Below are 14993 nucleotides of genomic sequence, written 5' to 3' on the forward strand. Positions count from 1 at the left end.
CATGAAAAATCCACAAGCTCCCATAACGATATAGCCACTTAGACCAGTCCTCACTGAGCAGCATGCCACAAACATGAATAACGTAAGTTTGTGCACTGAAAAACTTCCCAGATTAGCCAGATAAATTCTCCAGATAGCTACCAGATGCCTCTTGTATACTTAAATCCTGCTATCAGAAGTAAGATCTGTGGAGAAGCCTGACTGAATTTTAGGAGAGATCAGCACCACTCTTGGAGGTGGTACCTGAAGATCATTTAAGAATAAATCATCAGCCTTTGGGGCAATAACTTTGTCCTCTCTCACTACTTAGTCCAAAAGAGGCATATAACTAGCAACACCAGGCTCTCATTTTATAAAGCCTTAGTACAATCCAAATAGTTTCTTGTTGAACTTATTTTTTTCCCCACTATTCCTCCACGTTTCATAAAAGGCCTACATTTTTCTCATTCATCAGAAGGTCCATACTCTCTTACTGAGTTATAACTACCAAAAACCAGAAAAGTAAAAATAAAACACAATCACAGATCCTTTGAAAAGAACCCACAGCCTGCCTTCTACACTAAAAACAAACAAAAAACCCCATCACACAGTTAAAACTCACACAATTATGAACCCTGGAGTCAAAACTGAGGTTGCATATTCAAAATAATTAGCAGTTCTACTGATTAGAAAATTGGTTCTGTAAGCAGAAACATTAAGTTTGTTCAATATGGATTCTTTTTAAACAGATGTGTTATTAGCATGTAAACTAAATATGACATTTTAAAATACCTACATTTTTCTTCAAAAATAGTAAAAGCATGTTCCACAAATAAAATGCCTGATATATATTGCAACACTACTGTCACCAGCTATGACAGTTGAAGAACTTTGGTTAAATTTTTCAAGTGACCAAAAAACATTCATGCTTGGACCATTTTCTTGTACCATGTTAGATATTTGTAGAAGCCAGACTATGAGAACAACTACAGTTTTGTCGTGTTACAATTAAAAAATTTGGTCTTAATTCTTATGTTAATTAGAGGGGGCAGGAAGAGGCTTGCGGCTTACATTGTATGGCAGAATATCAAGTACTGTATCCACTTCCAGATAAAACATTTATTGCCTAGTTGCCCACAACAAGAGGCCAGAGACTGAGTGGCTTAAGATTACATCATTCCATTTGTGAAAGTCACTAGTCGCTAAACTTTCATAGGCAAGAAAGATAGACCACATTGTCTTGAGCTGATCTAAAAATTCTCATACATTTTTCTCATTTCATTCTTTTTGAGGCTGACAACTAAACTTATCCCCAAACGACATCGGGGAGAGAAAGATGGTGCTATGTTCCCCCCACCTTCAAAGCCCAGAGAGGGGTAGGTCAAGCACGAACTTGAAGCTGTGGCTAGTTCAAAGGCATCACAAGGCATTAGCTTCCCAAATAAACTAGAACTCGATTTACAGGTAAGCCATACCCTGAGGGAGAACATAAACCTGAACTTATTACTTTGATAGCCAGTAAATAACCCTTTTACAAACTGATCCTAACTATCATGCAAAGAGAGCTATTGATGGAGGTCCCTCAAACAGAGCAAAGGTCAGCTACTAAGGGGAAGGTGCCTCCATAAGATACAAGGAATTAAAAAAAAAAAAAAAGTACCACAAATAGTGAGCTATAAAAATTATTACTGAATTCTTTCTAGAAAAGCTAAAAGCTGGAGCCTAAATAAACTATTATTTGCCTTCTGTTTTTCTGTGCACATCTTAAACAGCAAAGAATAATCCAGAGGTAAATTGAAGAGAGATCTGTGCACCAATGCTGATGAAAAGGCTGTAAGAAGAAATTTTGTCTTTGCTAACAGCAAACTGGAAGTGTATTGAACAATCCAGTCAATGAACAGATATCTAGCTATTCATTGCTTGGTATTTCAGGACTCTGCAAATACATCTAGTCTAATTGCTAACAGCGAATTATATCAACTTGCAGAATCAAAATGACCACATCGCTCCACTTAAGAAATGATTAAATCCAAAGGAAGCTCAATATATTTCAGAATTTTAATACTTAGTCCTTTGCAATTATTTAAGACAGATCATTATCCCAATGTATGCAGAACTACTACCATGCAGTCAAGATGACCTCCCACATTTGCATAAAGATATAGGACGGACAGTGACATGTGATCTGCACATGTATTTCACCATCAATTAATATACAGCCAGGTTGCTCACACAAGAAAACTTTCTAGTTAACAGCAACCAATGGGGGGGAATGTGCATTCTTCATGGTTTTGAACTACCAGACAGAGAAGCAGAGGAGAACATTACCTCATTTTCATTAATGTTCCTTCACCACTGGTGCAAGAGCTCATCACTCAAAAACATTAAAAGGTAGGAACAGAGGGCGGCCATCAATCATCTAGATTGTCCTCCTTAGACTTCACAGGTAAATGCAAAGCTGTTTCCATACAGCAGACCTTCTCTCAAGACAGACACCAGAAGTCTAACCAAAGATTTCATAAACTTATAAGCTTTGCGGCAATGTGCAGAAGGCTCACGTTACCACCCCACTGAAATCTGCTTAATGAAAGCAGTGGAATAAAACACTTGCACATCACATGTACCCAAAGACAATTTCCTGTTTAATTTGTAACAGAGTTCAACCACCTTGTGACATCCCAATAGAGCGAGCTACTTAGATCTTTCAAATGCTTTGTATAGAATTCTTTCTCAACTGTTCTGTGGTAAACTGTGGTCTGCTGTGGTAAAAAGAAACTGTAGTATCCAAAATGCAACATTTCTGATCAAGTTTAGCTGCATCAGAAAAACAAAAGCTGAGAATCTAAGTAAGGAAAACCCTGTCAAAGAGCAATTTTAAGCCTTTATGAACTGCTTGAAGGGGATGTTGTTTCTAGAGAAATCTGAAATTGATTTTTCTTTGAAAGCATTCATCTGCTGCCAAATACTGACATGTCAAGGCACATCCATGACATACCCAGCAGCGTAAAACCTGAGTGAATAATTGCCTTTGCTCCCACCTTACTCAGCTTTTGGTCAAATGCTTGCCACCTTTGCTATTCATCTTCCTGTGCAGCCTTAGATATTTTCTACAATCTCACAACTATGCTTACTAGTTCAGTTTTACTGTGCTGTTTACCACAAATAAAATAAAGCAATTATTCATTTTGCCATTCACTCTCATGTATTTGCCTTAACTTGCAAACATCTCTGCTCTTGAGAAAGAGCTTAACATGACATTGTTGGAACATTATTCAAAACACTGCTATACATACCTTGCCCTGTTGCATTGAACAGTCCACACATCCCACTTGAATGTTGCCATGTTTTGCTCCAGGGATTATCTGTAATCTTTCAAAGTCAGTCCCCAGTACCACAATATCACATCCTGATGCATATGCCTGGGGGAGAAGGAGAGGGGGGAAAAAAAAAAAAAAAAAAAAAAGTAAAACTACAGCTACTTAAAACAATCCGGTGAAGTATAAAATAGCATAGTCCATGTATCTTATCCATGTAGACCACCGTAGACAGAGACAGAGATATTTGCAGAGCTCAAACTTCTCCCAACAAGTCTACAACTTATATCAAGCAACAGAAGTAGCAGATTACTTTTCCCTCCACACTTAGAAGTGCAACACAATACTTGTGTAACAAGCAGAAACAGTGGTTCAAGACAGGAAAGAGGTGGCAAAGATGGAATTATAAAAGAAAAGTCTTTAAGAGAAAAAAATGGGAAGAACAAAGTTCATGCAAAACTGTAAAAAATACATTCATTTCCTACACTGGAGACAGACACTTAAAAACAGATTTTTAAAAAGAGGGAATAAAAGCAAGAAGCTAAAATGGTATACAGCATTTGTAAGAGGTAAAATGCAGAAAGGAAACAGAATGAAGCTGAGCTATTAAAAAAAGAAATACTACAATTTTAGACTTGTTGAGCCTCCTGTTGTTTGCATTCCACAGATTCATTTTAGTGGCAATATAAACTTCAGAGTAAATAAGTAATTTGATGTAGCTAACACATTTATACAGGCAGGTGATGAGCACTGGAGTGACTGAGTCAAGTATTTCTTCCTATCCTTACATACATGAGAAATGGGGCACAGATTAAACTGAAGAAGAAAATTAAACATTTGAGACTGTTCATTAAGTGATAGTGAGCATCCTTCAATAAACATGAGAATAAATCATTCAAGGATGGAAGTCCAGTAACAAGGAATGCACACACACAAAAAAACCAACCCATAAGAGCCAAGGATCAAGAGGCAGAATTAAGAGTAAAAGCAATAGTAATGTGTCAAATAAATAAGCTGTCGGGCAAAATGATTCAGGAGCAGAAGAGTCTCACAAGAACTGCAAATTCAGAATTTTCATATGCTGATGTAAGGGGTCACCCATGGAGAAACACCCTGCTAATTTTTAGTACACTTTTGACTTGAAAATGAGCAGAGAAATGGAAAGCTACATCTGCAAATTTGAAAGTGACAGTCATGTCTTCAGCTGTTTCAGGTCGCAGAATACTTTTAGCAAGTCTGTCCTGGACTATCATACAATACATGCATTAAAAAAAAGAAAAAAAAAAAAAGACATTTCAGTCCAAAGCCAATTTTCTCCTACAAAGTGTTCAGTGATACCTCCCAAAACAATCTTACCTAAAAGACTGATTAGCATTCTGTGCCAGTATTAATTCCCAAGCTGCAGACCATTGACCTAGCCTGATAATTGAAAATGTTGTCTAGAATGCTTCTGCAGACTAAATATAGCCATATATTGATTTATGATAATTTATTAGTCAGGTTTTCTGTGCCCCTTCCTGTCCTCTCCACTTCTGAAGTTCAAGACAAGGTTCAAGATCAGCTACACAGGCAGCATAGCTCTCCCTGTCAAAACAGGAGCATCTACTACAAATACAAACATTAAACTGCAGGCTCCAGAACAGCCTGAAAATTAATTCTGAAAGAACAGATTTAGCAGTATTTTTGTTCAAAATTAAGTGATTATTTTGACATCCAAATGCCAAACTGAACTTTGGAAAGATGTTCTATGAGGAACAGGTCCAAAGTTTAAAAAAAAATCCTCTCTCCTGATGACTCACTAAGTCCTCAGTCCACTGGGCAAAGTTGATTCAAAGATATCACACACACAACTTCTTCCAAAACTATTTTGTTAAATTTACTGTTTCCTTTAAAGGTAGTTTGAAGAAACAAAATGCTCTGCTTTACAGAGACAACACAGCTTTAACACAAAATATCTTTAAAAAAAAGTGCCGAAGATTGCATGAAGACCTCCAACTCTTCTGTATGCCCATGTAGAACCCATCAGCACCTCACAGGCTCACCAGGCTTCCTCTCCATCTGGTTCTGACTGTCCAGCAACACAGGCGGGCCTGAGATTCCACAATGTCACACCTTTACAATGTTTCCAACTAGTATGTAACATGCTGGCAACACACCAGCAATGAAACTAACCATTTTAACCAGATCTAGAACTCTCTCAGCTTTACCATATATATGAAAACAAACAAACAAAACCAAAAAACCTCCCAAACTTGAGTACACTTGGCACTTTCCATCAGAAGGCAGCAAAGGTAACTTGACAACCACCACGTGCTGGAGGCTTTAGGCACTTAAGATCATCAGCATTTCAGGAGTGAGCACTTACAAAAGCATCGGAAGTCAATTTCCTACTACTCCTGGCTGCACTGGACAGTAGCCGTGTTCAAAGAGATATGCTAAAATCTTAGATGTGGTATTTCCTGAAAATGTCCCCTTTACTAACAAACTTTTCTTTAAGAGATATAGCTCTTCTTCCCTTTTGCTACAACACTTAACCCCCCCCCCCCAATCTTATGCTTAACTTCCATTTCTTGCCCTACATCATACGTTGTGTGTTAAAAAGAGTTAGTCATACCAGTGGTGATCATTTGAAGAAAAGTTGGGGAACATCTTCTCATACCAACAACTCCTAAGTCTAACAATTAATTATACGTACACTCATAAGCATGCAGATTGGGGGGGGGGGGGGAGGGAGAATGTCTTTAAAAAAAAAAGAAGAAAGAAAGAAATCTTATTCCATCAAGAAAGAGATGATCGTTCTATCCTTACAGTCCGCAAGTTGTTCACATACTGACAGAAAAAACTGATATTTGGAAATAAAGAACCACTTCTAATATCAATCTATTTAGATGTGTTAGACCACATTTGGTCATATTGAGTTCCCAATCCCCAGCAAGTTGCAGAATCATCGAGTAGCTCTTAAGCCTTTAGAGTTGATCTTTCCCCAAAGAGGCAGGTATTTTGATCAGTAAAAAAACATTTTCAAAGAGCTTCCTAGCATAACCACAGCCAAACAGAAGGAAAGTGGCTTGAAAGTTATTTTTGAAGTTTCGGCAGTGTTTGCCTGCAGGAGAGCAATAGTTTCAAAGACAACAGGCAGGGGATGAAGAAGTGAAGGGCGTTAATACACATATGAAAAAAACAAACAAAAAAAAGGTAGCGAAATAGAGCATATCCAAGCTGTTTGGCAAATGAAGCTGCATATGAAACCAAGGCCCCATTGGCTACTGTTGCCTACTGTCTCAATCGCATTATACCTCATGCTGATCAGATGCAATAGCAGGGAAGCTTGATAGCACGCCTTCACCTAAGAAAATCCCTCATTCATTACGCTTTGTGGAAATTATATACCAAAAAAAACCCTAACCTTCTGTGAGCTTGGTGTTCTTCTTCCTTCAGTTCTCTCCTATCTCCACCATATTTTTTTCTTTAGATCTTCTCTGCGTAAAGTCTTACATCCTCATACACATTCACTGGAACCCATATTCCAACTCTGAATGCAGTTTCCAAGCAGTAGTATAGTTTAAAAAACTCACTTCTCTAACATGAGAGCACAAAATTAACTGCTAGACTAATACTGGACTTCCAGACAATATCTGCATTTCAGAACACTGTATGAAGTATTTTAGCATAGTATAATGGAAGACAGTACTTAGAAGTAAGGAGTACTTTTTGTACCCTAATGATCTCAAATATAACAAAAACCAGTTCCACTAACTAATCAACTTGATCTGCTCTTTTGCACAAGGGTTACTTACCACATCTTTCTCATTTCTGAGATGGCAGGTACTACTGAGCTTGTATTTTTAAAAGCTACAGAAACTACGAGAAGTAATTCAAGCGTCCTACCATTTATAGGGCAAGAAGCAAGTTTGGGGTATAAGCATATACTCTTGTCTATGTCACCTCAGTCTAAATTAGTCTTTTGTGGGGAAAGAAGGCAGGAGGGAAGGGAAATGTTGTCATATAGTACTACTAAGAAAGGATTCCTAAATATATAATAAATTAAGAAAATATATATTGAGAAGCCTTTTTAGAGCAAGCAGAGCCTCGAAGCCTGATTTTGGCAAGTCAGAGAAGTCTTTCACCTTAAGAATGTCCTAGGGTATTTACAAAAAAGTTGTCTCCACACAATGACACAAGTGATAATGTTGACATTATCGTGTTCTTGGAATGTTTATTAAACAATGCTTTGTTCTTCTGTTACACAAATAAACAAGGTAGAACTAGTTCAAGCTGCAGGAAGATGGATTTCACTAGCTGGTCACAAAACAAAACATGCCTGAAATTAGGAAGTGAAAGATGTTTGGCGCCTGTAAAAACAAATGTTATTTTGCATGCAATACTAGATTCTCATACAATTTCTACCTATTCTTTTAATTAGATGTTAGCTTGTATTTTTAGAACTATACTTCTTTGGAGAAGATTAACTTATATTTTGATCATAACTGATCATTAAAAGCTTATTAGTTTTAAAGGAAGATATTACAGATACCTATTGGAACTATTCTCATTTCTTCCTAGAGTGAAAATCTGATGCAAATAACTCCTTAAAAACAGTCTGGTACTGGCAAACAAGACCTGAGTCTCAACAGAACAACAGCAGAGGAGCAAGACTCTTGACCTCTCACATAGTATGGCTCCTTCTAAAGCCATCAGCTTTATACCCCACCCTTTCTGTATTTCTTCTATATATAGATATACAAGTTTTTTCTTCAGAAATTGCTACTTAAAGTTTGAGGTGCATCTTACAGGACCTGCACACACTTTATCCATCCTACATCTGTTATATGAAGACAGTACACATACCAGTACACATACCATAATCTGCCTCCCTATTTCAGCTACTTATCTGCAGTTGAATATAGTACTGTGTGTGCACATGCACATATGTAATTATGTAGTAATACACACATAATACATGCAGACATATATGGATTTGATGAACACAGACTAGAAAGATACAAAACTCTGCTGGGCCCAAGGACATACAGAACTACGTAGCTGAAGGGGACCAGGGGACGGCATTTAACAGTTTACAAAAACTTCTTTTGAAATGCTGTCTCTACCTTTGGCAGACTGGAAGCCTATCAACACAAGAGCCCCCACTACCTTTTGCAGACTACTCAGCTACTGCAGAGGAAATTCTCAAGCCACATCTGAGCCATTTTTACCGGCATCCAAGGGTATTCACGTCCCTTGAAATTATGTTGCAAGTCCCAAAGGTCTGGATGCCTGAGCTAACAATCAAATTGCCAGACTAAAAAGATGTTATTGAAATCCTGTAATAGCTGAATAACATTTCTATGATATGTTTGAAAGTAGGGGTATTCAGTAGGTATTTCTACTGCCTTTATAGCCATTTATAAATTAGAGAAGATCAAATTCTCAGGTAAAAAAAGAACAAGCACAAAAAAAAAGAGAACATGAAAGAGATTTCCCAGGAAAAGCACAAAAAACATACAGAGCATCCTAGAGTAGCAACAAAAACTTTGTACTTAAAAAAAACTGATCTTTGTTAATAACATCAGGTACCTATTTCTTCTGCTTTCTTCATTTTTTCATTGAAGTAAGACTTAAGTAAATTTGTTTTAAGAAAGACTCTCACCACCCTTGAAAAGACACTTTCTAATTTTATCAAAAGTATTTTAACAGAAGATAATTCACCAAGTGAGGATTGATTGCCTATGCACTTCGAAGCAGGGCTTATTTACACTTCAGTGAAAAACGCAGTGCTGTTTCAAGGAATTTTATTCAGTTTGGACTTTTGAGTTTAGTTCAGTTAAAAAATAACCCATTCAGAACTTAAGCAGTGAACTGTTCACTGGAAAAGAAAAAAAAAAAGTATCAGAAAGGCCTCCTTCCCTTTTCTAAATTACAGTCAAGAAGTAGGTACAAATGGAGTCTAACTTCTTGAGGGATTCTTATGACCAATCATTTATTTTTTTGACAATAGATACACATGGATTTCTGGATACAAATAAATTTGAGTATTTTCTAGACAGATAAGTAAATTCTAGCATGCCACAGAGCCTGCTTTCATTTACAAAACAATTTTATAAAGCTAGGAACCTGTATTTTATATTGTAATCCAGTACGTTTGGAAAATACAGTGTGTGATCTTGATCAAACTACTCAAAAACACATTTTTCAAGTGCTTATAATTCTGTTAAACCAGCTAAATAAATTCCAGGTTCAGGATGAATTTAACACACATACAGAAGGGAAATCTGACCAAAAAAACATTCTGGATACGTTGGACAAAAGTCACAATTAATCATTCTTTGCCAAAGTCTCATCCCTGCAGAGAACTGTTCTTTTGCCACTTCCAACACCAGTCCTAGGACTTATGCTTGTGAAGTCCCCATTGCTTAGAGGGATTTTTGTTTCTTCTTCTGATGTTGGGGGGCAGGGGGATAATAACTGAAGCAGAACTTAATAAGGAAACACGCACAAAGTCACTCAACAGTAGAAGCGATATCAGTGCCGATTACCCAATAACTTACAACTCTGGTAATAACTATTATAGCAGTATCCTATCTATGTGAGAAACTCTCTAAACTTATTAACCAAGTGTTTTTATGCTCAAGTATTTCATATTTGAAAAGACTAAGAAAGCAAAGGACACATTCTATTGTAGACAAATATGTTGAAAACAACACAATTTCTGGAGAAGCACAGACAGAGCAAACAGCCAAACTCTAACTTTATCTGCAGGATTTTTGTAGTTATGTAGCACTTAATTCAGACAACACTGAATTATTTATAAAAGACATACAGCCCTCAAATTGAAAGAAGTGAAGTACTGGCACATGATAATCATACTTAAACAGGATGACCTGTATTCTGTTCTCAATTAAAATGAATAAAATGTACATTTGTGCTCACACATAGCTTTCCAAATTCAATTTGCACAAACAGAAAAATTCACTTGGAGATTTACAGATGAGTTCTTCATATTCATTTAATGTACCATACTTTATTACCACCTGCTCTCAACAGCTACTTAAAAACAGGGATGCTTACTGCATCATCTTGAAGCTTATGAGCCTTATGCTTGCTATATATAAATAAATGATGTGCAAAATCTCTTTATCAGTGTTTCTCCCTAAGGAAGCTTGAACTCTGCTTGACACTTCACATCCTAAAAAAGAAAACCAGTACAATGATGCTCGGCCACTTGCACACCATTAGGATAAATACCTCAAATACAGTCTTAAAGCAGAACTGATCTAACTGCACACATCCAAAAGGTTACATGAAATTCAGCGACTATGGACACTTTTTACTGGTTCTGCTTTCAATTTTCAGAGTTTTGGAGAAAAATCTGTTGTTCTTAACTTAAAAAAAGTTGGAATATTTGAAAACTTTTTACCTTCAATATTCAGTATAGCGCAGCACACAGTGTTTTGGACCACACTGTATCTGCAATTCAGGTATTACAGACCAAGTTCTTTTGCCAGGCAGATAGCTTTCCCCAGCTGCACAGTAAGTAATCCTGAAGTGTTAACTCCTGTGAGTTCTTAGCCATGAAAACTAGAAGCATGCAAGTTTGCTGAGACTGGCATAGAAAATCCATAACTGAGGGAGTGAGACTCTCCAAAATAACTGTGAGAGGGAGGGTTAATCTTTCTCACTCCCTGCTCTTCTCTATGTCACTAAATACAACAAGCCAAGATTAAATCCCAGCAAAGGGGGGCGGGGAAGGGGGAGGAGGCCTTTACAATGTAATGAGAACATTTCTGTAAGCTCGCTAAATAAAATACATACACAGACATAAACAACTTGTTCTCCTTATGCTAAGAATCCAAAATTAAGCATGTAGGAAGTCATTTATAAACTATTTTCATTTTGTTTCAAATGAGATTCTGAAAAACTTGTACACGTCCATATACTTTGCTGCAATTTGCAAGCTGAATGCGTCTTTTCCACTTCCAAGAAATCATTCAATGGTATTTATACTTATTAATGCATATCATAACTTCAGACATAGGAAGAGACCTGCCAATTCTTCTTGTTGGATTTTCTAGAGGTTTAAGTCTGCCATGCCTTTCCAAAAAGATAAACACAAGTTTCTGTACCTTTCACTTATTAGTCTTTTGAAGCCATCTGGTGAATTTAACATGGCTTTATAAAATGAACAACTGCAAAATAAAACAAGCAATCATAGACATTTCTTAAAAAAAAGAAACGCATTAATAACCTTTGGGGTGGGAGGGGACAGACAAAAACAAATCAAGATGAGTGTGTCTATTGAAAACATTGTTACTACATTTATGTCAGAATAACTCTCATAAACAAGAGTCCATAGAAACAGTTACTGAAAACTCTGTTTTTGGATTATTCCTTTCTCCCCAAAGGGCCATTCTCATTCTTCTCATGCATTACCGATTTCTAACACTTCTAGTAAGTTAGGTTATAAAAGGCAGAGAGAGATTTTCAGTGACATCAATAACTTGACCTCTTTTCCTCAAAAAAAGAAAAAAAAGGTGTCAAAATTGGAAACCTAAGAGAACATACTTCGAGGACTTACCAGCACCTTATTGTAAAGCAAACTTCATCGTCTCTTGACAAATAGTTTCCCACCACTTGTGGGTCTTTAACATTTCTGGATGTGTGAAATTTGGCACAGTTCGAATTTGAAGTCCCAATTGCTCCAGTTAAAGAAAAAAAAAACTTCCAACTTGAAATTACCTACATGGTCAGGTTTTTGGAAACACACACATCTCCTTACGAGGAGATAAATGAACATGCTGACGCAAAAAAACAATCTAACACAGTGGCAGAGGGTCCAAAGAAATCCAATGGTCTCACTAAAAGTAGAACTAAGTAATCCCAGACAGACCCAGCAGAAGTACTTCCAAGATGTTTCACCCTGGAACGCTGACCATACCCCAGACCTTCTAGCCCTAGCATTGCACTGCTACTACAAACTGAAGCTGGAAGAAGCCAGCTGAACTTAATTACATAGATAAGAAAGGACACAAAAAATAAAGTTTCCTAATTCTTACATTACTGTTTATCATTCTCCTATCAAAGACTGCACTATGCTGTAAGCAGTAACTAGAGGTGGCCAGAAAAAGTAAGATTAAAATACCTAAACGTGGTGCACTAAGAAACTTAGCTTAGTCCTATTTCACTCATCTTCAGCCGAAAAAGGAAGGCTAAAATGGCATATTTTTAAGGGACGGGGGAAAGAAAACACAAGAACAATCTGCCTACTTCACAAAAGCAAAAGGGAGAACAGTAAATACTTTAAAAAAAAAAAAGCCAGAAAAGCTTTGGTCTATGTTAAGTGCTGTAAGTGTTTGTTTTCACTAGAAGTATAAACGCTGAGAAGGAGCTCAAAGATGGTTTTAAAACCTTAAGGTTGGGTCACAGTATTACAGGATCTGCTTCACCTAAGACCAGTAAGTATTTTAATTATATACCTGCCTGAAAGCGAGCGCTAAGACTCCCTTGCACTCAAAGTCGCATGCAGAAGCTGATGTTTATGTAATCTTTCACACGCGCTTCCAAAGCCACCATATTCCCGCACCAGCCAGCCTCTGGCGGGACACACGGGCAGTCCCACCTTTGTCAAGCAGCGGTATAAAGCCACTTTTTTTTGTTTTTTCCCCAGTTGGAAGTACACCCCGCCCACCCCCCACGCCGCCCGCATCGCAGGCTCCGCAGTCCCCGCCGTTACAGGGAAGCTCCGCGCGCTCCGTCGCGCCCCGGGCAGGTGCACCGCAGGCCCCGCGCGGAGGCCCCGCACCGGCGGGACGGCGCCGCCCGCCCCCGCGGGCTGCGCCGTTAACGGCCGATAACGCTATCGGGGGCGCCCGCCCCGCCCGCCGCGGTCACGCGCCACCGGCGCGCCGCCGCCGCGCCTGACGCAGCCGGTTTCGGCGCCGGCTCCGCAGCGAGCGCAGGCCGCGCGGTGCCGGGCGGGCGGGGAGGCGCGGAGCGGCGCGGGCTCACCGTGAAGGGCTGGTCGCGGAGGCTCCCCACGGAGAAGCAGTTGTCGCCGGGGTTCACGGCCCCCGTCAGCACCTGGTGCAGGTTCATGGCGACACGCAGTCGCCGGCCGCTACCGGCCCCCGGCCGCCGAGCCGCTCGGCCGTCCCTCGTCCCGCGGGCGGCGCAGGGGAAGGCGGCAGCGGCGGCACATATCGGGGGCGGAGCCGCGCCGGGGGGGCGGGCACGGGCGCCGGGCGGCGCGGAGCCGCAGCGCCCCCTGTCACCGGCCCGCGCCGCCGGTCGCGCTCGCGGAGCTGCCTCGCGGCACCAAACCTCGCGAGAGCGCGCCCTGGTGACGCGCCCGGCCGCGAAAGCGTGAACCCTCTGCCTCTGCCTCTGCCTCCCCTCCGCCAGCAGGGAGGCTCCGGCCGCTGCGCATGCGCGCTGGCATGCCGGGAGCTACGCCAAGGGAGGGGGAGCGGGGCGAGGGCCGTCTGCGCATGTGCGGCGGGCGGGGCTGCTGGGGCCCGCCCGCGGGAGGCGGTGCTCCTGGCGGCGGGGCGGGGCGCCAGCAGGGGCGAAGCGTCTGAGCGGCGTTTCGGGGAGAGCGGCCGAAGTAGACGTGGGGTCCCCTGAGGGAGAGGGCCCGTCCGAGCGGGGCGAGGGCCAGCGCTGCTGTTGCTGCAGCGTCACCAGCAGAGAAAGTGCGCGTCCCTCCCTCCCTCCGCAGCGGGGCACAGCGCTTCGGGTGTTTTCCGCATTGCACAGCGGCAAGGCCCGCTCAGCGGCCCTCTCCAGAACTTCCCCCGTTCAGTGCCTGTGAAAGTCCTGCCATGCTGCAGGGGCTGGCGGTGGTTTTTGTTTCAGGAGACGTTTAAAAAACTCAGCTTTTCAAATGGTTGCGTGAAGTAGATGGGTAGCAGCAGAGAAGTACAAAAATCAAAACACCACTGCCTCTAAAAAAAAAAAAAGCAAAATGTATTAGTATTTTTGCTCTCTTACCTACCAAATGACTGGACCGAACCAAGTAGACTGCCTTCATAATGAGTATTTACGATAGTGTCGTTGGTAACTTAGCAGCGCTGCCCTTCCAAATCTTACTGTTGAGTTGAAAACGTCGGGTTCAGATTTTTTCCACTGGCTTCTCAAAGTGGTAACATCAAGTCACGTCTTCAAGTCATGCTCTTGATTTTTGGCAGCAAAGCAGAGGCCTTAGTACTTGCCTAGTTAGTGCTAGTAATTTTCCTGTGTTTCTGTAAAATACAAATGAATACAAAAAAAACAAACCCTAACATACTCTTAAATTATTCATGGTCACCAGGATACACTGTGGATAATGGTTGCTGAATAAATGAATTTAATCTTCATATTAAAATAGCTGCTCCTTTGGCCTGGTGGCAAGGCAGTAGATGTGGCACACCCAGATGGGGGAAAAAAGGAGGCAGACTCAGTGAATCAAATCTGCTGCTCCATGGCCCTCCTTCCTGGAGCTTACGAAGGAGTTTGTAGCCCCAAATACTAGCCCATTTCATTTCACAGGCTGAGGGCAACACCTGCAGCCTTACTGCAGGGTGTTACAAAGGGAAGCAGTCTGGCTATGGGATGGCTGTTTGCTTGAGACTTAGGAAACTCAGAAGAAATTTTCCTGGGAGGCCAGATTAGCTACAGGCAACCAGGTTTTTCAGCATCTTGGTAAATCAGAAAAAAACGGGAAACCCT

General features: G+C 40.6%; 1 protein-coding gene across 7 annotated transcripts in view; it reads right to left on the minus strand.

Annotated features, from left to right (window-relative positions):
* Window positions 1–13703, minus strand: part of LOC135323509 (dmX-like protein 1) — an 83969-nt gene extending 70266 nt beyond the window's left edge. For 3 of the 7 annotated variants that reach the window (XM_064500167.1, XM_064500166.1, XM_064500165.1), the window contains exons 1-2: window positions 13296–13701; window positions 3273–3398 (exon numbers count right to left, since the gene is read on the minus strand). In XM_064500167.1, coding sequence (XP_064356237.1) covers window positions 3273–3398; window positions 13296–13382 — 213 coding nt within the window. In that variant the 5' untranslated portion in view covers window positions 13383–13701. Of the gene's footprint in view, window positions 1–3272; window positions 3399–13295 lie in introns of all 7 variants that reach the window. The other 4 variants (XM_064500169.1, XM_064500168.1, XM_064500170.1 and 1 more) reach the window with 3 other exon arrangements.
* Between the last annotated feature and the right edge of the window lie 1290 nt (window positions 13704–14993).

Source organism: Dromaius novaehollandiae, chromosome W, assembly GCF_036370855.1.
Source record: "Dromaius novaehollandiae isolate bDroNov1 chromosome W, bDroNov1.hap1, whole genome shotgun sequence".
Taxonomy (NCBI): Eukaryota; Metazoa; Chordata; class Aves; order Casuariiformes; family Dromaiidae; genus Dromaius; species Dromaius novaehollandiae.